Here is a 24754-nt window from a genome sequence, read left to right as displayed (position 1 = left end):
CACAGAACTCTGAAGAGCGAAAAACAAAAAGTATTTTGTCAAACATATCAATTCTTTCTCCTGGATTTTGTACTAACTGTATGACCCGTTTTGTAGTTCACATGAATCAAATAAAATATATCTGAACTTACTGGTGACCATGGAATTAGAAAAGTCCTTGGAATACATGGGCTTTTCCAGGTAAACATTAAAAGAGAAAAGTATGTGTAAGTATAATCATGTCCAATTTATAAAAAGCAATGTAAGTACTTTAAAATGCTGCATAACATGCTCTGAACAATAGTTTTTTAACAATCGCTCATAATCTAACAAAGCAATGAGAATTTTAAAGTCACTATAGGCCTATATTCACATAGGAAGTACCTTAAAAAAAAAAAAAAAAAAAAAAAGTTAGCTACATCTGAACTCGATGAATACTGAGAAAGTTTGTGATCGCAAATACAATAGTAGGAGTTTTTCTACTCACGGAAGATAAAAATTGTCACAGTTCTTGTGATACTTTGATAACAGTATCTGCGCTCTTATAACGTAAAGTCTTATTTTGATTAGTGTACCTGCACTTTTACAATGCAAAATGTAAAAGATACAGACTGCTGACAGAAAATTTTAGCTCTTAGCCTCATAAAACGGGCTTCGTCTGTAACAAGTCATAATATGCATTGATGACATAAGTATTCTGACAACCAATATCAACCTCAGTATTCAAATTGATATTAAGTTCATAACTCTAACCTCTATGTATCCTGAAAACAGATATTATGAATGATCACCTGCAATATTTCAAAGCTTAATGGGACTCCTTCAGGCAGCAAATGATTGCGAACTTTAAATTTTTATTTTTCCTTATATTTTGCATTTGTATAAAATCCTCCGAAATATATACATATCTTCTATCAAACTTGAGAAAAAAAAAATGTAAACTTGCGAAATAATCCAGGTAAAGAACTCTACAGAACAGCCTTACAAGTTCGATGTTCCTAGCCAGCAGGGTTGGCAAAAACCATGGCTTTTATTGAAAAAACCGAAAACCCCTTTTTTTGGTTTAAACCCGTTTTTACTTGGTTTAAACGTTTTTTTTTTTTTTTTTTTGTTTTGTTTAAACCAGTTTTTTTATTTAAATAATTTGCTCTATGTATTTGTATCACATACGGACAGAAATAAGTTTGTTTCACCTTGGTGTTATTATGCAACAACTGGATTATGCTGGAAGGGGTCACATAAGCTTAAAACGGAGTCCAAACCGTTTCTCGACTTACATTCGAAACAAATTGTAATCCATTTGAATTCGAAACCGGGATCAATTGGCCACAAATGCGATATGTCCGCGACTCACTCACGAAGGACCCCTGATACGCTGTACTGATCTTTACATACTTTTAATATAATTGTCTAATTGTCAAGAGTAATTTGGGAAGGACAAAAAGATAAACAGTTGCACAAGTGAAACCATTATATAGAATTACATGTGGACAATTTCAAAATACTGCAGAGTACAGAAGAACTAATTAAGTGCAAGTTAGTTCACTACGACTTTTATTTGTCCAAGTTAAAGAAATACGACGACTTAATTTGATATCAATAAAAATGAATAAAGATACGAATTATTTGAGTCCACTTTGGCCCTGATCCATTTATACATAAATAGATACCAAAGATACTTCTGATTTCAGTAAATGCCTCTCGTGGGGTTTGTATGACCCCTCCCCCCCAAAAAAAAAAAACTACGGTATTTCGATGTATTTTATCAATAGTAAACATTATTAAAACGAAACAATATTTAGAATTTTTCTTTGATTGCAATTGCATAATAATAATAACAAACTATAAAAAAAATCACAAAAGAAACATTCATAAACTTAAAAAAAAAGTTGATTGTGTAGTATAATCTCTTTGAGTAATGAAAATGAGGAATTTAGATCTGAATATAATACGAATAATATGCGGGAGTGACACGTGATAACACACAAATGTGTGTTCATCAAGAATTTACGAACACTTACACTCTTACGAACATTTCTCATTTTTTGGTTTAAACAAATTGTTAAAAAAAAAAAAAAAAAAAAAAAAAAAAACCAGCTGGTTTAAACCAGCCAACCCTGCTAGCCAGTTCGCTTATAAATACAAATTATTATGTGTAGGTGCATCTACTTACATAATCACCTTTTATACACTACAAATAACTGTTTATGCACTAGTGCTGTTAATATCCGAACGCAATTCGATATATATATGGGGGGACTCTGTTTGACAACAGCAAGAAAAAAGTTAAGGACAGAATCAAAATGGGATTAGTTTGAAGCACAGGTCATATCCCATATCGGAGAGCAATACTCAATTTTAGGAGATACGAAAGCTTTGGAGAAAATACTGAGTGAGATCACTTAACCTGAAAAAAATAAATAAAATAAATGTATTCCCATAGCACTCTTTACAGTAAGAGTGATATGCTCAGCAAACGTAAGTTTCTCATCGAATAATACTCCGAGGTCTTTATGTGTCGCAACTCTTTCGATAGGACTGTTATTAATACAATACCTGTGATAAATTTTCTTTTCTTTTTTTTTTCTTTTTTTTTTTCAAATAAATACTAAGAGTGAGGGTTTAGTTTTAAATTCCAATTCTCACACCCATCAGTAAGTTTAGCGAGAATTTGTTGAAGTCGTACGGCATCGTCTTTGGTAGAGATTTTATTGAAAACTTTACAATTGTCAGCAAAGAGAAGAATGTTCGTAGATGGTAAAGACAGGAAGGAAGGGAGATCATACATGTAAAGAAAAAATAGCAGTGGTCCTTGAACACTACCCTGGGGAACTCCAGAAAGAACTTGGGCAAATTTGGAAGATACAACTGGCAGAACAACATGTTGCATACGATCAGTAAGACAATCCTTTAGCAGAGACAGGAATTCGTCATGAAGATTGAATCTATTGGATAGCTTGTAAAGAAGCAAATGGATGTCAATGTTTTCGAATTATGCATCATATCTTTTCAAGCTTTGGAATATTGCATATGATACTTGCAAGCTTTGGAATATACTCATAAAATCTGTCTTCAGAGAACATGGAAGTGATTGTTATAAATAAGTGATCCTTATGTTCTTTAAGTAACGATATCAAGTTGATAATAATTTCGAAGACTATTTTATTTTGTCTTCTTTGAAACACTTAATAAGGCAAAGAAAACAACACAGTAAAATAATAATCGTCGATTTTACCAGTAAACACCAGTTCTGAACCTACTTAACTTAATTTTATTTATACAAGTGTGTGTGTGTGTGTCTAGTTTAGTTTCCAACGGCTTTATATTTCTATATCTACGAACGTTTATGACAAGAAGTAGTTCTACTTTAGCACTGCATATCTGCTATAAGTAAGAAATAAATTTTACACATTCACGAAAATTTTATTTTGCGCGTTTGGCTCAATCGACAACATCACTATTCCCTTTTTTGTGTTAGGGTTAGGAATTAGATTTCTGGGTTTTCGGCATCTATGATCATGTTCGTCACGCATGAACTATGACGTCCCTCAGCGATCACACTACCCGAAAACTGGCGAGGAAGAAAGAAATGGGAAAGGAAAGAAGCGGCCTGAAACCATTATGGTAGGTACCAACCCGGCATTTGCCTGAAGTGAATCAGGATGGCTGGCCTGGAAAAGCTTTCACAAATTTTCGACCGAGTATATCTACTGCGAATCGAACCCGGGGCCGAATCTTTTTGTGTTTAATACCCTACTATGAGTATATGCTAAAAGACATGAAATTCCAGAAATGTACTTCAATAAAATTCTGAACTGTAGATGCAGACAATGTAAGAATTTTTATTGCGAACTGTAAAATACATACCAACTTCACATCAATACAAGTAGCTCCTGCATCCAGTGAATTTTCCACCAATTCTTTCACCACACTCGAAACTGATGTTATTATTTGAGAACTCCCAATGAGCCTCACAGTAGCCTCCGACAGCTGGATTAATGGCATTTCTTCTGTACTAAAGAGAAATACAATTACAAATGTTTAGTAACATTTCATTCACCGAAAAATGTGAACACCTAACAAAAGACAAAACTAAAAATCAACAAATAACCTTAAAATACAAATGGAAGTCAAGCCCAATATTCTTCCATTTCGGGAAAAAAACTACTGTTCCTTTATGCAGTTATGAAAAAAGATAATGAAACTTGATTTCAGTTCACCTAAAATTAGTGCTCCTGCTGTCATTAGCCCATTGCAGAAAAATAAATAAAAAAATAAATAAAACCAATGTGAAATCCTCTTCGCAGCACTTAGGAGCTTAAATCATGAATGCGAATGAATCTTAGAAGAAATTTACTTTTGTGCAAACAAATTTAATATTGCTTAGTGATACAATAGAGCGCATAATAAATGGCTGAAAGGACTCGCCTTAAGCATCCATTAAATTAACTGGTTGCATAGAATTCTTACGATTCTGTCATTATCCTTAGTGCAGTACGCCGTACTACATGTACGCATGAATAAAATTGTGAAATATCTTCTCGTTTGAGGAAACAAGATCACTGAATATAAGATAAGATTTACTTTTTTACAGGGTGGATTGATTTAAATCAGTCTGATTTAAATCACGATTTAAATCAAGATTTAAATCACTTGATTTTTTTAATAAAAATCGTTGATTTAAATCAAATTCCAAAATAATATAATTTAAAGTGAAAATAAGTAAAATCCCGTTTCTGTTCTGTTATTTCGGTTACGGAAGTTAATAACCATAATACAATGAGACGCAAATGTACAGTATGTATAGCATAGTATGAAAACAAGTGTCCCGTTTTGAAGGGAAAGTCCCGTTTTGAACGAGTAACGGAGCAATCCTGCTTTCTTCTCTTCGTAACAATGGGTTTGGGTTTTTAAATCGTTAACTATTCCAACCGGGAAATCACCATCGACATTTAAGACGAAAATTTTTTCGCGTGCTCGTCTGCTTGTTTGTTCCCAGATTTAGGGCGTATTTAGAGAGGTCCTATCCCCTCTCAGATTTTTTTTAAAGATTTATAACTTTAGGCGAAAACATTTATGTATTTCGTGCCTCAAGCTAGTTCCATTTTAAAAAAAATATGTCCCTACCAAATATCAATAACTTTTGTGGAAAAAAAGTGACATTTTGATAAACGTTGCTATACTTTTTCCTTAATGTTTAACCTTTTAAATTATATTACGTATTTTTATTCTCTTACAAATCGAATCTTCATTATTCGATTAAAAATGTACCAATAAACCATTTTTACTTCGTTTGTTTTTTTTTTTTTTTTTTTCTCAAGACTGAAGGCATTGTAGAATATATTACATATGGTAATATTATTAATAATATAATTATGGTAATAATATTACAGACGCCTTTCTGCGTCTGTGTGATGACATCATACGTTTAAAAAGATATTTTTTGTTATGCCTATTATTCTTATTTTTTGGCAGTTTTACATTTTGCATTCAAAAGACTCGTTCAGTGTACCCCTTAGTATTTTCAGATGTTTTCAATCTTTGCGTGACAGGGGGGGTCCAGAGGGGAAAATGTAAAAAAAAAAAAAAAAAAAAAAGGATGATTTTTAACAAAATAGCTTTTTTCACGATTCAGATAGAGACATATGAATTATACCGTTTGAAAGGCTGTTCTGTTCTGGAGAGAATGATGTACGAACCATGATCCTAGGAGAAATAGGGATGTTTCAAGAAACTGTTACCTGAGATCCTGTATTATACGGGAATCTGGGGTATTGGGGGGATATTACTTTTCGCGGACTTACTTTTGCACCTAGACGACTGAAATTTTGCACACTTATTCAATACACCCCTTAGTATTTTTCAGTGTTTCAGATCTCTACCTTAAAACAGGGGGTTGGTCCAGAGGGGGGTAAAAAGTAAAAAAAAAAGGCTATTTTTAACAGAAAATCCCGTTTTTTCGTGATTTTTCCGCCCCAGATACACGATGGAGACATTTGTATGGTACGATTGAATTTTTTTTTTTTATTCTGAAAAGAATAATATACAAATTATGATCCTAGGATAAATAGAGATGTCTGAGGAAATTTTTATATTACATGCGGGTTATCTGGGACATTTTGAGGATGTTCTTAGCTCATTGTTAAATATTTTCCCCGCCCTTACTATTCAAGATAGCTTGAAATTTTATACACACATTTAGTACACCCCTTAGTATTTCCCAGTTAATTTTGAGATATGTGCGTTAACACAAGGGAGTCCAGAGGGGATCATTTTTTTAAAAAGGAAAATCCCATTTTCTCTTAAAATTTCCCACTTCAGAGACATGATATGGAAATGTGAATGTTACCGTTTGAAAGGCTGTTTTATTCTGAAGAGAATGAGGTATGAACCGTGATCCTAGGGTAAATAGGGATGATGTAGCTGCTTGACTGAAAGTCTATAATTTTCCTTTTAAAAAAAGCCATAATTTAAAAGCGTTAAGAAACATTGTTTGGGATTGATATAGGTTAACAACTGGGGATTAATTCAAAATTCAACCCTAATACTTTCATTTAAATGGCATAATTAGCATTTAATACTAATTCCTAATGCTTTTTCTTCAGTTCGCGACTTGTAATTTACGAGGAGAAAGATTTGATTTAAATCAAAAAAATCGATTTAAATTTAAAAAATCAACAAAAATGATTTTTTTAAAAAAAATCATGATTTTTTTCCACCCTGCTTTTTTATCTTTTATACATTATAAGCGTTTAGAGACTAAAACTAACTTATTGAAATCTTAAATTATTGAACCAAAAATTATTCCAATGGTTCAAGGCATTATTCCAATGTAATCACTGAAAGAAAAACTTAGTTACTAACATTTTTCTGTCTTTAACTTCAGTGAACATTTCTTGCGTAAGTGCTATTGAGGACTAAGTGTGTTTTTATTCATATACAATAGTCATTTAATTTTTGTTCCAACGATTTCAGGTTTCAAGAAATTAGACATATGGAAAAACACATAGAATCTACGGTTAAAAAAAAAGATAAAGGAAAAAAAAAGTTTTGTCCCTTGTACTCAGTTATCTTGTCTCTACAAGTAAGAAGATACTGCATAATGTAATTCTTATAATAGCGGCATTTATTTCATGCCGCACTGAGGAAGATGACAAAGTCATAGAAATCATAACTAGTTTTCAGTGTTTTAGGCGATACAACTAACCCTTGTTCGGCCTAAGCTCTAAACTGCGATAAACAAAGCCACGTGAAACTAAATCTCGCTGATTTGCTGTTGGCCTACTGACGCTTGCACTCCTCCGCAAAATAGTTCATATGATTTGATTATTACTTTTACTATGAAGCTCCATATAAAACTGCATTATTATTATAAATGACAAAAATATAATACGGATTATTTAATAATACTGAATCGAGTGTGGTTAATGAAACAATAGAAATAAACACTAAGCATGCGCAGTAATTATAGCGCCAATTCAACTGTGGACGCGTGTTCTGCTTTTAAGCCTGAAAGACGGCTGGTATGAATCCCGGTTCCGCGAGTGTTGTGGTGAAACACTAACAAGGTAAACCTTTACTCACTAAGCAACAATTGTTTACCACCTAAATTCAAATAATTGTTTTAATCTTTCGAGTTTTTCCCCCTTCTTTTCTGCTGCTGCTGTAAGTATCTGGACACATGACAGTATTGTCAAAATGCACTTGTGTAATTTGCTCCTCCCCGTGGGGAATGGGAGTGCTACATCACTAGCCAATCGTATTTGTGACAAGCGGAAGGATACAAATATTTTGTTTATCGGAGTTTAAAGCTTACGCTGAACAGAGATTAGTTTATTTAGTGAATGTTTAAGGTGGGTCTTTTTCAGTAGCATTGATATTCTGTGCAAAACTCACGGTGTTGGAATGAGTAGACAACAATATTTTTGAAATTGGCGTAATAGTGTTACTGCGATAATTATGGTTCTCACGAATAAAAGGATCCCAACTGTATGACTTTGTGTTCAAACGAGGTAAAGTTTCCACTGCTCGACTTCATAAGCAGCTCTCTTAACACGTGTAAATAAAACATAAACGGTTCTAAGTAACGCAGTGCTGCTATCGCGTATGATATTTACTATTTATAGGTGAATAATAATACTCCTATAATAGCAAATCGCAACCACAATATATATATATATATATATATATATATATATATATAAACATTAAAAATATATATATATTAAAAAAAACATTAAAAATACAGCTTTTTATGAACAAGTTGAGCATTTAGATGCGGCAGTCCCGTTCTTAATGAGGTAATCTTGACGATATGGTAGCTATATTTATATCGTCGTTGATACTACAATATTCCATATGTTAAAGATGTAATTTAGGTTTTTCCTTTCTAGTTTAACATCCCACATTTATGCTCCGAGGCTAAAGGAGACAGTGATGACGATAATGAAACGATACTGTGGACTGATAAAGGTGGGAGCAAACGGGAGAACCGCACTGTTTGTAGACCACAAAGAAGTCATATAGATCGGACAAATAGCGACTGATTTTATTATTATTATTATTATTGTTTTTTTAAACATACGACATACTGGAGTACCAACGACGTGGTCCCGGCAATTTTAATTACCAAGGTACGAAAAACTGAAAATCACTGTTCTTTTACATATGACATATTGCAGTATCAACGAAAAAAATATGCTTGGATAACTAGCCGTATAACGTTGATTATAACTCATAGGTGTACGTTTCATTGCGTAACATGTGATCAAGAATTTGTTAGTAAGGACAGAGGTTCGAATTAAAGATGTGGATCCCGTATTGTTAAAAATGTTTATGCATTTTATGAACATGTAAGTTTTCACTTAATATTTAGTTCCGTCCCACATAATTTGTTATTTAAAGGTCTTTGATAATTTAAAGTGAGTGGAGATTTATGTAGTGGAAAAAGTTGTTCTCGTGTAGAAGGTGCTCTTATGGTGGCTTTGGGACCAAAGTCAGGTTAAAGTAAGTACGTTTTATTCATATATAATTGCTGTACAGTAGGTGGCTTAGAATACCTCCAAACTCAGTGAGAGATTTATTTATGATCGATCGTAGGGCAGTTGATGAAGCTGACTTTTCTATGTCGATATGTTTTAGGGTTTCTTCAGCCGCTAGTGTTTGTGTGTAGGCAGATAATGAACTTCCATTCAGTCTTTTAATATTTATTCACAATATTGACCTGAAAGTACTCTGTGAAGATTAACACTTATTTCAAGCATATATCGAGAACTCATCAGGATGGTTTAAATCATGTTGCGTAACTGGCTAATGACATGCTGAAATATGGTACTTTAGTAGTAATAAAGTCATTAGAAGAAATGAACAGTTCCAGTACTAAATATAGTAGCAATAACTCCCAACAGAGATTATTTAATATACATTTATTTCAAGCTCCGGTACCTCTATAATTGACTAAATAGTGCTTTTTTTTTTTTTTTTTTTTTTGCCTATAATAACTACTTTACGTTTTCTTAATATACATAACCCTTATGTATTGTAGACAAGTGCAAGCAACAATATCGTGTATGTTTATTTATTTTTGATTCCCTCAAAAATACTTTGAGGAGAGTTAATAATAATACAGGATAATACAAAAAAGTGAAGATCGATTTCCCTGACATAAATTCTTGTTTTCCCTTACAAAAGTTCATGAATATAAATGGGAAGATATGGGATAAATTCTATCATACACTTTTTTTTAACGGCCTTCTCTATCACCATAGCTGTCCAACACACTCCTTTAATTACCATTTATATATTTATGTTCAATATGAGGAATTGTTCTTTGCACAAAACTTATCATGTATGCATATAATAATATATGTATGATACAGTACCGCGTAACCTTGACATTGCAAATTATACTTTTTTTTTTGTTTGTTTGTTTGTTTGCTTGAAAACACAATAAAAACCAATATAACATGCAGTCAAGAATATATTGTTAACTGTCCGTGAGACCTATTACTAAAATGAAATCTTTTAAGATTTACGTCCGACAGTTATACCGACTAGGCTAAAGGAGACGGTGATGATGAGAAATGAACGAAATGGTGGAATGAAGAAAGTGGAAGGAAACGGGAGAACCCCGAAAAAACCCACGCACATGATGTTTGTCCACCACAAACTTCACCTGGTGCGAGCATCCCATGAACCAGAGGTACACTACCAATGAGCCACCATGACCCACTATCAGTCCTAATATTGCCAACTCTGAGACACGTTAATCCTCACATTTACACTTTTTAATAGAATTTTGTTTCACTTTCAGTTCTTGAATTTGTTCTACGAGAGCATCTTATTCCTATTTGTAACATAATTTCATTTGTTTCTTCCTGGCTTCCAATATCTTAGCTTCAGCACTTAGTTTTCTTTTTTCACCTTGCATTTTACTTTCCTCTGCAGTTTTGATTCGTTTCTGTTTAAGGCATTCATCATAAGGTTTCCGAGCTGAACGAATGCGAGAAGCATTCTTCGATCAACAGGAACAGATCCTATACCACCATAGTACATAATTACATCATGCACCCGCTCTGTGCTACAAGAAAATCTTTGATTTGGTTTTCTACACAATAAGTGTCTCATTGACTAAGAACCTACTCTCCACTAAGACATTGTCATGGAATGAAAATTAAACATTTCCACAACATTCTAGATATCAGAATATCCTTGTTTCTTAGACATTACCTTTGCAAAGAACCTGATGCTGTCCATCTCTTCGTATTCTCTAAAGTCATGAGACCCCTGGATCTCAGTACAGAAAAACATAATTTGACACTTTGCTTTCTCAGCTACAGAATCAGATATTCTGTTATACTCATGCTGAGTTTGCAGGATGCTTTTTATGCTAGTCTGAGCAAGTTCTGGGTTGTTCTGTAGCTTTTGTCCAAAGCTGACAGAGCACGTATCAGTTTGTACTTCGTATTTCAAAGGGCTGCTTTCCACAATCTTCTTGATTATGCCCTGCAAAAAGTTTCGACAGTCAAGCCTGAAAGCTAGTTTATCTTTATCTGATGCTTTCAATTCTTACAGTAGTTTTTATTTTTTCTTTCTTAAAACCGATGTCCACGAAGATGACAAGTCATATTTCGATTTCTGCTTTTACATGATCAATTAGCCCCCTCTCTGTCTCTCACACAAATACAAGCCAAGAGGAATAGCACGAGCTATAACCTTGAGGCCCGCAATAGGGAGAAATGATAAACACGCTTTGAATCCATCCCCAGGCTTATTTTTGTCACATTCATTTAAAACGATCTGGTCACTTATATTCATCTGTCCTAGTATTTAACATTTAATTGTTTTAACTAAACGTTGAAATGTACTAAGTGGATTTATGGTTACTTTTTATATTTTTAATGCATGATGAGCGTAAATTAATTTAAATTAAGTAAAAATTCCATCACATGACACGATCTATATTTTGAGCTGCGGTGGCTCAGTGGAAGAGAGCTCACCGCAGGTGCATGGACTCTGTACTTAAATCCCAAGTCGCGCCAGGTCGTGGTGGACAAACACCGTGTGCATGAGTGTTCTTGAGGTTCTCCCTTTTCATCATTAAATTATTTCATTCATTATCATTATCCCTTCTTCCTTAGCCTCGGTGCATAATCCTGGGACTATGCAGAATATATTTAATCTGTGTATTCTACAGACCTGTCAATTTCTTTTCTCCTCATTCAGTAAAGTTTGCAATTTTTTTTGGTAAAACATAGTCCTTTTGTATCCTCCTTCCACGGATGCTTATTTATGGAACTCAGATAGGGGGCTCTTTAAGGTCACAATAGTGGCCGAACTAAACAGCGTTTGTTCCATGGAGTGTGGTAGTGTTTTGTATAGTTCTATGCTGTTTTAATTTGTGTTGTGTGCTCATTTGCTTCCTTTTAATCACACGAAGGGTAAGAAGAATCACAGCAAAACTTCAAAATTATTTTATGAAGAGAGAGGCTGATAGTTAAAAACCAAGCAATGAAAACAGGTACTGATACATAAGCGGTTCGAGTTATTGATGTTTCAGTAAGTACTGATTAACAAAAATGGTTAAAATTAAATAAGTAGAATTAGGTATGGCAGATGATTTACCCCAACCCGTATCCCGAGCTGTCTCATTAGAGCATGAGAGGCAGGTTTTAATTTTTTAAATTTTTTTATAGAAGTAAGTAAAAGAACTTTAATTTAAGATGCTTGGTATAATTTTTATTTTTATTATATATACACACAATGAGATTAATTGCATAATGTTTAAGATATAATTTATAATAAGATTTACGTTAGGAGATCAACTATTATGGCTTAGAATGTTTTTTTCTTTTTTCAGTTGAGTTTTACTAGAGGTAAATGAATTTATAGGTAAAGGTAGAGACCTCTCATCCAAAGTTTGTGTTTTTTTTTCCTTTTCACATGGCTCACTCCAATTACCCTCAACGTCTAGGCTGTATTCGTGATTTTTTTTTCTTTCCCTCTTCTGACAGCCTGAGTCCCCTTATATTTTAATTTTATTAGTTATATATATATATATATATATATATATATATATTGAAGATCTGATTTTTTTTTTTTTTTTTTTTTTACGAAACATTTTTATTACATATCAATTGTCCCTTAGGACAAGATCGTTATAACCAAAAACATCTTAATGATTCCTCTTTCTTTTTTCTTTATTAAATGTTTTCAACACAGTATATTAAAACGTGTTTTGAATGAGTGCGAAAAAGTCAAATTAATAAGAACGAGAATAAGAAACGAACACAGAGGAAAACAAAAATCGTACTGGATGACTTTGAGAAGTGTGTTGTTCGTCGAACTTATTCACAATCAATGACCTTCCGTAAAAGCATTGTTGCAAATATTCGAGCAAAAATTAATTTTATTGGAAGTACTTGATGTTTACAGAAAGTAATCCGATCCTTAGAATTTCGAGAGGAAAGTAAAGAAGAAACGAGTATTCATAAATATTTCAACAAGCACGTATCAATTATGTTGAGTGTTGGTCATTCATTGTTAAATTGTACTTATATTGAACGTTAGGATCCGCGTGGGTTAGAAACACTACCAAAAAATGCCCACTCTCTTTCCGTTGCAACCTTCCTAACCACTAACGTTCTTCCTACCATTCCAAGATCATAGCTCATGCTATATATCTTGGCCTGTACACACGCACACACATACACAGTACCTCACTCCTCAGCACGAAATAGCAACACTGAATCACTGTTATCATGGGAATGCTGGATCATTGTGGTTCTCTTCAAATGTCAATCTATACAACTTCTAGAGAGGAAACTGTTAGATTGAAAAAAAAAAAAAATGTTACACTTGCATATTTACGTTCCCTGACTGTCCATGACATTTTACGCAAAATGCATGATTTCCCTGATTTTTCCTGACACGTTTTCATTTCCCTGACATTCCAGAATGTGGGAACCCTGTAATATATGCTCTTTACCAGGGTGGAAAAAAATCATGATTTTTTAAAAAAAAAAATCATTTTTGTTGATTTTTTTTTATTTAAATCGATTTTTTTGATTTAAATCAAATCTTTCTCCTCGTATAATACAAGTCGCAAACTAAAGAAAAAGCATTAGGAATTAGTATTAAATGTTAATTATGCTATTTAAGTGAAAGTATTGGGGTTGAATTTTGAATTATTTCCAATCGTTAATCTATATCTATCCCAAACAATGTTTTTAACCCTTTTAAATTAGGCTCTTTTTAAAGGTAAATTATAAACTTTCAGTCAAGCAGCTACAGCATCATCCCTACTTATCCTAGGATCATGGTACATACATCACTCTCTTTAGAATAGAACAGCTTTTGAAACGGTAACATTCACATTTCCCTATCATGTCCCTGAAGCGGGAAATTTTGAGACTAATCGGCATTTCTTTAACTTTTTAAAATTTTGATCCCCTCTGGATTCCCCTGTGTTAACGCACAGATCTCAAACTCAACTGGGAAACACTAAGAGGTGTACTAAATGTGTGTGCAAAATTTCAAGCTTCTATCCTGAGTAGTAAGGGTGAGGAAACTATTTAACAACGAGCTAAGAACATTCCCAGAATGCCCCAGATGATCCGGATGTAATATAAAAATTTCCTCAGAGATCCCTATTTATCCTAGGATCATGATTTGTACATTATTCTCTTCAGAATAAAACAAATTTTCAAACGGTACCCTTCAAATGTCTCCATCATGTATCTGGGAGGGGGGGGGGGGTAATTAATGAAAAAAGGAATTTTCTGTTAAAAATATATTTTTTCTTCTTTTTAATTTTTACCTCTGTGGACCCCTCCTCTTGTTTTAAGGCAGAGATCTGAAACAAATCTGAAAAATACTGAGGGGTACAGTAAGTAAATGTGCGAAAATTTCAATCTTGTAGGTGCAAAAGTAAGCCCGCGAAAAATAATATTTCCCAAATACCCCAATTCCCGTATAAAACAGGATCTCAGATAACAGGTTCTTGAGACATCCCTATTTATGCTAGGAGCATAGTACGTACATCATTTTCTTCAGAATAGAACAGCCTTTCAAACGGTACCATTCATATGTCTCCATCTGAGGCGGGAAAATCACGAAACAAGCAGTTTTTTGTTAACAATATCCTTTTTTAAAAAAAACATTTTTGCCCCTCTGGACCCCGCTGTTTCCACGCGGAGATCTGAAAACATCTGAAAATTATTAAGGGGTGCACTGAACGAGTGTGCAAAATTTCAGTCTTCTGAATGCAAAATGTAACTCACTAAAATAATAATAATAATAATAATAATAATAATAATACGCATAACAAAAAATATCTTTTTAAATTTATGTCACCACACACTATGCCTCAACGGAGAAAGGCGTGAAAGCATATGTAACGTGTTCTTAAATGACTCCAGTCTTGAAGAAAACGAAGTATAAAGGTTTATTGGTACTTTTTTAATCGAATAATGAAGATTCTACCCTACCATCTAAGAATAGGTGATATAATTTAAAAGGTTAAGCATTAAGGAAAAAGTACAGCAACGTTGATCAAAATGACACTTTTTTTTCACAAAAGTTACTGATATTTGGCAGGGGCCTATTTTTAAAAACTCAGAAATAGCTTGCGGCATGAAATACATAAATTTCGCCTAAAGTTATAAAATTAACAAAAAAAAAAAAAAAAAAAAAAAAAAAGACAGGAGAGGGGACAAGACCCCTCTAAATACGCCCTATTATCTGGGAACAAACAAACAGACCCGCACAAAAAAAGAATTTTCGTCTTAAATGTCGATTTCTCCGTTGAAATAGTTAAAGATTTTAAAACCCAAACCCAATGTTACGAAAAGAAGAAAGCAGGATTGCTCCGTTACCTGTTCAAAACGGGATTTTCCCTAATCATCCTTTGCATGATACTTGTTTTCATACTATACTGTATATTTGAGTCTCATTGTATTATGATTCTTAACTTCCATAATCGAAATAACAGAACAGAAACGGGATTTTACTTATATTCACTTCAATTTATTTCGGAATCCGATTTAAATCAACGATTTTTATTTAAAAAATCCCCTGCTCTTTACGCTCCATTAGTATTTTTCTTTTCTTTTTTCTCCCTGAAAAAAGAAACGATACATTCTAACTAAAGAAAAGGAAAAGAAATTATGTTTTTTAACTACACAACCCTGAAAAGTTAATAATATAACAGAACATTATGCTCTTAGCTCTCTTAAGTCTAAATGAGCCTTGAACATTTTGCGACTATTTATGTATTTGTTTATTTGTTGCTTCCGAAAGTTTCGGACGTAAGGCAACGCCGAAGAACACATTGACGGGGCAGTTATGGTGCTGGGAGGGCTTGTTGTTGGCATCATTTGGGTGACGTTTTGTAGTTGCAAGGGATGAGGACTGAGCCTCTGAAATTATATATGAGGAAAATACCTCTACGTAATTGACGTATACTTTAAATTAAGAAAATGGGTGCTGGCCGAGTACGTTGTGCTTCTCGCTAAGTGCCAGGCCGGTTTCACTTCATATTATTACCTTCACCAGTTAATGAATCTTCGTGCAAAATGTTTCTTATATCCCAAATTCGAATGTCGTTAGGATCTCAGTTGTGGATTAACCTCAAGCAAACTATAATGTACTTCCTATTAAATTTTAAAATTTTATTGGTGTTCCATACTAATAACAGAAAATTTACGCGTAGATGAAGAACAAATCAAAAATTCTTGTTGTTTACGTCAGAATTCATTCCTTGAGAACGAACACAATCTTTTAGATAATGAACGTGATTAAAGGCTAAATGACTTAACAAAAGTACATACAAATTAATAAACTTATTAAGAACATTTTTCACAGAAAGACACTAAGATTCCAACATTCAAATAAACACTACAAAAGATATTGACGGCAATGTAAAATTTAAAGTATAAAAAGTGACTGTTATATTTCTTTGCGAGAGCTTGCAGAGACACTACAACAAGATGCCACGATTCTCAGCTCTAAATTTGATCCAATCTCTGTTTTACTGATGTTCTGCTGCCATTCTAATCACCTGCTTGTTTAGTTCTCTACAGTTGTCATAAATAGCTGAGCATCGGAAATGGTACGTCCCCTGATTTTGACTCGTTTTTTTTCCCCTGTTCCGCGGGCTCGAGTGAGATAAAACTCACAATGCTTGTAAAGCCTTCTTATTATTTAAGTCTCCTAGTACAGATTGGTTTGTGGTTTTTGCACCGTAGCTTATCATACATTCCGGACGATGCATTTATTCGCAAACCAGGGTGGAAAAAAATCATGATTTTTTTTAAAAAAAAAATCATTTTTGTTGATTTTTTTTTATTTAAATTAAATCTTTCTCCTCGTAAATTACAAGTCGCGAACTGAAGAAAAAGCAATAGGAATTAGTATTAAATGCTAATTATGCCATTTAAGTGAAAGTATTAGGGTTGAATTTTGAATTAATCCCCAATTGTTAACCTATATCAATCCCAAACAATGTTTCTTAACCCTTTTAAATTATGTCTTTTTTAAAAGGAAAATTATACTTTCAGTCAAGCAGCTACATCATCATCCCCATTTATCCTAGGATCATGGTTCATACCTCATTCTCTTCAGAATAGAACAGCCTTTGAAACGGTAACATTCACATTTCCCTATCATGTCCCTGAAGCAGGAAATTTTGAGAGAAAATGGGATTTTTCAGATTTTATTTTCAAATTTTGGTCCCCCCTGGACTTCCTTGTGTTAACGCACATATCTCAAAATCAACTGGGAAATACTAAGGGGTGTACTAAATGCGTGTATAAAATTTCAAGCTATCTTGAATAGTAAGGGCGGGGAAAATATTTAACAATGAGCTAAAAACATCCCCACAATGCCCCAGATAACCCGCATGTAATATAAAAATTTCCTCAGACATCTCTATTTATCCTAGGGTCGTGATTTGTACATTATTCTCTTCAGAATAAAAAAAAAAAGATTTTCAATCGTACCATTCAAATGTCTCCATCATGTATCTGGGACGGAAAAATCACGAAAAAAGGGACTTTCTGTTAAAAATATCCGATTTTACTTTTTACCCCTCTGGACCCACCCCCTGTTTCAAGGTAGAGATCTGAAATCTGAAAAATACTAAAGGTGCATTGAATAAATGTGGAAAATTTCATTCTTCTAGGTACTAAAGTAAGCCCGTGAAAAATAATATTCCCCAAATACCTCAGATTCCCGTATAAAACACGATCTCAGGTAAAAGTTTCCTGAGTCATCCCTATTTATTCTAGGAGCATAGTACGTACATCATTCTCTTCAGAATAGAACAGCCTTTCAAACGGTAACATTCATATGTCTCCATCTGAATCGCCAAAAAAACATTTTGTTAAAAATACTTTTTTTTTCATTTTCCCGTCTGGACCCCCCTGTTTTCACGCAGAGATCTGAAAACATCTGAAAAATACTAAGGGGTGCAGTGAATGAGTGTGCAAAATTGCAGTCTTTTGAATGCAAAATGTAACCTGCCAAAAAATAAGAATAATAGGCATAACAAAAAATATCTTTTTAAATTTATGATGTCATCACGCACTATGACTCGACGCAGAAAGGCGTGAAAGCATATTCAACATGTTCTACAATGCCTTTAGTCTTGAAAAAAAACGAAGTAAAAAGGTTTATTGGTACTTTTTTAATCGAATAACGAAGATTCGATTTTTAATAGAATAAAAATAGGTAATATAATTTAAAAGGATAAGCTTAAGGAAAAAGTATACCAACGTTTATCAAAATGCCACTTTTTTCACAAAAGTTACTGATATTTGGTAGGGGCATATTAAAAAACAATGGAACTAGCTTGAGGCACGAAATACACAAATTTCGCCTAAAGTTATAAATCTTTTTAAAAATGGAGAGGGGATAGGACCCCTCTAAATACGCCCTATTATCTGGGAACAAACAGGCAGACGCGCACGCGAAAGAATTTTCATCTTAATGTCGATGGTGATTTCCCCGTTACAATAGTTAACGATTTTAAAACCCAAAGTCATTGTTACGAAGATAAGAAAGCATGATTGCTCCATTACCTGTTCAAAACGGGATTTTCCCTAATCATCCTCTGCATGACACTTGTTTTCACACTATACTGTACATTTGAGTCTCATTGTATTATAATTATTAACTTCCATAATTGAAATAAAAGAACAGAAACGGGATTTTACTTATTTTCACTTTAAATTATTTCGGAATTTGATTTAAATCAACGATTTTTATTTAATAAATCAAGTGATTTAAATCAGACTGATTTAAATCAATCCACCCTGTCGCAAACCATAAAAAAATTGTGAACTTATGGCGGGAACGTTCAATTTTTATTTATGAGAAAGGGGATAGCGTCATGTGGCCCAGCGTAAATCTTTTGGAGGACAATAACAAGAAAATAATTGATGAAGGGTTAAGTGCTATATCGTCGGATTGGGTCAATTGGACAATTTATTTTGGTACGTGAAGAGTGAGTGAAAGTCAGGTGAGAGGAATAGCCGAAGTTAAGAAGTAGTAATTGTTGTTGGTTATTTTTGATGTAAGCAGCACTATAAATGGAAGCGGAAGGGTCTATATGGCGGAGAGGTACACTTGTTATGATTTAGTCGCGGGTGAAGCAATGTAGAAAAGGCGCGTATATTTCTATACGATTGTACACAACTTTCTACTCGAAACTGGAAAAGTTTACATGCGTTTTTTGAAGGTCTAACCTAATCTTAATACATTTTGATACTTCTTTTGGCATTTGTGCCGTATCGCCGGACCACTTTGAAAATTGAAAAAAAGCACCAAAATATATTGCATTTGGTTTTATTTTGTTGGATTACATTAAGTTACGTTAGATGACGTTACTTTACGTTAGGGGCACAAAAACTACAGCGCAAAAACACCAACCTGCGCTAGGTGGAAAATAAAAAGCACGAATGCTATCTAACCGAGTCAAGGTAGAAGCGCAGCAGGAACGCCCGAGCGGAGCGAGGGGGTGCGTCCGAAGGGAATAGGGATATGTAGGTTTTGGCCATCATAAATATTTCAATACCATTTGTCATGGTTTCATACTTGCAACACTTCACATGTTAACATACAATACAGCTTCTGTACACTGTGCAGGAATACATTTTAGTCACTTACCTTCGAAACCGAGGCCCGTAAACTTTTCCGGTTTCAAGAAAATCGTGTACAATAGTTTCCTGTTGTTTCCTTTCCTTACATAAATACTCCGCTAAATAGTACTCGAAATGCTCTTTCCTTCTTCCCCAACGCCATGCCTTTCGCGGAACCATATCATAACAGTATTTAGCATCTCCCCCAATCCACACGTATGGTAACTGAATGATATCCTAATCTACGTTTCGTACTATCCTCGTTTATGTGTATACCCATCATCACTGACGCGCTTCCTCCCTACGCATGCACCCCCTCGCTTACGCTCAGTCCTCCTGCTGCGGTCCTGCTCTAACTTGGTTAGATAGGATGTGTGCTTTTAAGTGGACACCTAACATAAGTTGGTTAGTATCTTTTGGACAATAATTCTTATCCCGTACGTAACTCCTACTAAAGTGAATCTGCACAGAGAAATGCAAGTCAACATCCCCCGTCGACAGCCCTGGAGAAGGTACTTGAATTAAGGAGTCACTACCAACTGATTTGGTTGAAACATTAAATATTACTCTTTTTTGATTTCCTGGAAAAGTTTATACGCATCTGTATGAAAATCTAACCCAACCTATCCTAATTTAGTGAATTTTGGAACCTTTTTGTGATATTTCGTGTGGTCCGGCGATACAGCAGTAATGCCGAAAGAATTTCAGTTGTGTCTAAACATGATCTGCCCCAAGTCTGTATGGCTATTGCATTTGAAAAGTGAAAAAATACGTAATAATGAGGGAAAACAATAAATTAAATACTTACTTTTAACTTTGCCGCCTACCATACTGCACGGATCTTTCTCTCTTCTTTTTCTTCTTCTCCTAAAACACTTACGACAAGTGACACCTCGGACATCATTCATGGAGGCTACAAGTGCAACTAGCTATCCAAACAAGATACTATGAAATGGATATATTAATAATATCGGTATGTACTATATACTTATTATGTATGTGTGTCTATATGCATGTAATATTACACCTGTTTGGAGTATGATGTGTTATAAATACTACGCATGTAAGTCCGAAACTAGTAATACTTGTATTAAATTGTAAATTTAAACAAATTAAATTATAATACATGTATATTTTGAAATTAAAATTGTGCTCGTGTAAAAAAAAAAAAAAAAAAATGTGTGTGAAGATTGTCTTATATGTACCTAGCAGAAAGGATTTTTAAATGAAAACGAAATTTTTAAAAGTAAAGGTCACGATCAGGGTAAGAAAAGCCAAACTCAGAAAAGTGTCTAAATCGGGAGAGAAGTTGAGACAGTAAAGACGGCTAAGTACCCATATGAACAGGGATAGAAAGTGAAATAAATTAATAATAAACACTTCTGACCAGAGTATATACACTTCTTTGTTTATTTACTCACTAGTGTTTACTTATACACTAGTGTTTATTATTTCTTTAGTGAGTTCCAGAGTCGTGATGGATAGAGTTGCATGTGAAATAAATTGTGACAAAAGGTTAAAGTATAAAATGTGAATATATATATATATATACAGGTAGTTATTATGTATCTCATAGAGTCTGATGAAGCCAAAGAGTTAGTTGGTGAAACTTTAACACATATTTAATTTTTAATGAAAAAATATATGGTTTTGTTCAGCAAGCAATTAGTCTGTAGGTAAGGGCTAGAAAGGTGGGAAAAGTGTGAAATATATCATAAAAAAGAAAAAAGTGTAGAGTTAGTAGTAGATGAATTAACGAATAAATGTATTAGGAAGAGAGACGAAAGTGTAGTGCGTATGTGAAGAAAGTCCCACTTGTTCCCCTTCCTCGGCACAGCACCACCAAACTAGGATGTGCACTCGAAGGCTGTCACTGACGAACTCCTTTCACTATTGACAATTAATACTACCATGTTCTCTTTCCTTCTTCAGTTTAGTGACAGCGAACAATATTTCATTTTCTTCTCCTATATCTTCTTAAAGTGACTAGTTGACGATGAATGCCTTCAGAAAAATGAATTTGCGAGTTAGGCCAGTTTTAGACGAAAGCATTTATCGTAGCAGATGTGCTGCCAAAAATCTCGTATAATATTCTATGGCATCAAAAGTATATTGTGCTTTTACACGGTAGCATTTTGATAAACATTTTGTCGTGACGTAGCAAACAAATCACTGGAGAAGAGCGCAATTATGGCTCCAAAACTAAAACTAGATATTTCAGTCACTATTTCTTCTAAAGCCCTTTTTCGCATATGCTTATTATGATACAAAGGACTTTTAACGGTGCAGGTATACTATACAGATCCATAGATTTTAAAATTTACAGAAGAAATTTCTAATATTTTAATAGAGTAGTGTATAAGTAATGGAAATATGGTGTGCACTTACATCTGAGATGCGTATTTACGTGGAAATATAGAAATTAAAGTCGAACCTGAAATGCACGTAATCTTCAATAAGCTGCCATAAAATTTTGGCAAGTCTGTAATTTCCCTATTTTGTATCGAGAACAGAACCCAACCAGCCCCTTCAGGGCTTCTAACCCGTTCCCACTACAATACTACTACTACTACTATTACTACCCGTTCCTACTCCTATTCCTACTACTACTACTACTACTCTTACTATCCTACTACTACTACTACTACTCTTACTATTACTACACCTACTGCTACTGTTGTATTACTAAGTACTTCTACTTCTACTCTTACTACTTACTCCTCCTCCTCCTTCTACTACTACTACTACTTACTTCCACTACTATTACTCTTACTACTATTACTACTACTACTACTATTCCTACTACTACTAACTTCTCCTACTACTACTAACTTCTACTACTACTACTTACTCCTCCTCCTCCTCCTCCTCCTACTACTACTACTACTACTTATACTATGGATCCGCATAGTAAACCTACACGCTGCCACCTGTTAGTAAACCTGCACCGGAGAATGCAAGAGCACACCTCAGAAATGATTGCTGAAGGTACAATAAATGAAACGAGAAAGTTTTTTTTTTTTTTAATGAATTTCTGTGTGGATCCGTATAGTGAAACTGCAAGCTTTTAACTTTGTACAAAGAAGGATATTCCTAATATTTTTAAATCAACATAATAATAGTATCCCTACTCCAACTCTTTTTTTTTTTTTTTTTTTTTTTTTGCTACAACTCATTTTTCTACACAAAACAAAGAGCATGGATATTTGACACAACTCTTTCGCTTCCTTTTAACACACCACGGCGCTGCAAGCGGAGCAGAAATGCTGGGGAAAATGCTACGAAATAGAGCTGGTTCTATCGACAAGAAATGCCATAGGATATGCCATGGCGTGGGAAATGCTATAGCATTTGCTACTTTATACGGTAGGATATCGATGATACGATTTTTGCTACGATAAATGCTTCCGTCTAAAACTAGCCTTACTCCAATAATAGATTACAGGAATGAAGGTTATAAGCCCACGCAGACAGAGGATCCGAATGGAAATTACTAACTCAACTGCCTACTTTGGACCCGAAAAGATGTGAATGCGATTTACATCAACATATCTCTTTTAAAATACAATTCAAATTTTACGCTTGAAAATTGTGCCTTAAGCTTTTAAGAAAATGATAAACGTATCAGCATTTATCACTTAACTAGAATGAAGTAATTTTCAGCTTTTACCATACTGCGCTACCAGAGACATATTCAGGGGTTGGTTATAAAAGTCCCGACTCTTCGAAATCTCAACTTTTGTGTAGATTTAGTTTAATTTTCGGAGCGATTTTACAAATTTTTATTTAATTTATTCTCACATTGAATTTGGATTTCCCCAACCCCTTCCGAAATAAATTCATGTACGTTATTGTGAGAATAATAAGCCCCCCCGTCCCGAGCTAGATCCGCCACTGTATGTAGTTTGGGGTTGTTGGACAAACACAATAAATAAATAAATAAATAAAAGTTTGTTAAATTAAGCAATCAAAGTTTTTAATCATTCATGATTTGAACCTATATCGTATAGCAGGCAAGGCAAGGAGCGAACTCCTGGATGTGGGGTTGGGAGGAATTCCCCCACTTAATATTTTTGAAGAAAATTAGTTTAACTAATAACTTACTAGGAACGGTGAATGAAGTGAGATTATTATCAGAGGTTTGCAGTACTTTTTTCCTTCAATAGTATTTTCAGCATCAGAAGTTCGTAACTTTCGAAACAGAGTCCGTGACCAACAAACTAAAATCAGCAGGCCACGCACGTCGACTGATGAAACAAGTCAATAACAGTGTTGGCAGCATTTAGCAAGAGTCTAAATCGAAGCACTCGTCGATTGTTCCAGGAAAGTGGCGATAGTTGCACATCCGTCATGCATGTTATGTCCCTGTATTAGTGGCCCCCCTACAAGATACAAGTTCATCAGCATCTGTTAGAGGATGACCACGATTGGTGTTTAGGCTTTGAGGAACATAGTAAATAGGCCAAAATCCCCATTTAGCCTACGACGTCTTATTCACAGATAAGGCCAACTTTTGCGTTTTTGGTGGGGGGAACTAGCAGAATGTTCACTATTGGTCGGACAGCAATTTCCATTCCATCTGCTGGCATTCCTGGAGAAATTGTGGCGTATGGAGAACCCGTGTTGTGGGTTCTTGGTTTATCAGTGGTACTACAGCAATCAATTATCGTCAAATGTTAAACGAAGATATCTTGCCATTTCTCTTATTTGAAGATGGGACATTCCCTGTTTTCTATCAACACGATGGTGCCCCTCAACATTATGGAATACTTGAATATACAGTTTCCAAACTCATGGATCGGTAGATATTGTGCTGTGGAGCGGCCGCCAAGTTCCCCTGTACTCACTCTCCTAGATTTTTGTCTTTGGGAACATCTCAAGTCCATTGTGTATTCAGTGAAACGTTGGTATATTGACCACCTAAAGAAACGTATAACAAAGGCTTGTGTAAGCATCGAGAAAGCACTTTAAGCAAGGATCTGGATGAATGAGAAAAAAGGATGACTCGGATAATTCTACGGAATGGACAACACATAGAACACATCTTTAAGCCGGAGAAATTTGTAATGTGTGACTGACGTTATAAAAACCAAAAACAGACATAACTTTGGTGTGGTAAGTGGTAAATCAAAAACAAA

At 34.3% G+C, this 24754-nt stretch overlaps 1 protein-coding gene across 5 annotated transcripts in view; it reads right to left on the bottom strand.

The window, feature by feature from the left end:
* Window positions 1-20572, bottom strand: part of LOC145668127 (PMS1 protein homolog 1-like) — a 153356-nt gene extending 132784 nt beyond the window's left edge. For all 5 annotated transcript variants that reach the window (XR_014127976.1, XR_014127975.1, XM_081735686.1 and 2 more), the window contains exons 1-2: window positions 20425-20572; window positions 3847-3994 (exon numbers count right to left, since the gene is read on the bottom strand). Coding sequence is in view for 3 of the 5 variants with exons in the window: in XM_081735686.1 (XP_081591812.1) it covers window positions 3847-3984 (138 nt within the window). In the remaining 2 variants the exon portion in view is untranslated. The remainder of the gene's footprint in view (window positions 1-3846; window positions 3995-20424) is intronic.
* Between the last annotated feature and the right edge of the window lie 4182 nt (window positions 20573-24754).

This window comes from Thermobia domestica, chromosome 13 (genome assembly GCF_964235325.1).
Source record: "Thermobia domestica chromosome 13, izTheDome1.hap1.1, whole genome shotgun sequence".
In the NCBI taxonomy this organism is placed as follows: Eukaryota; Metazoa; Arthropoda; class Insecta; order Zygentoma; family Lepismatidae; genus Thermobia; species Thermobia domestica.
Note: the sequence above shows the minus strand (reverse complement) of the source record. Positions and strands in the feature narration are given on the sequence as shown.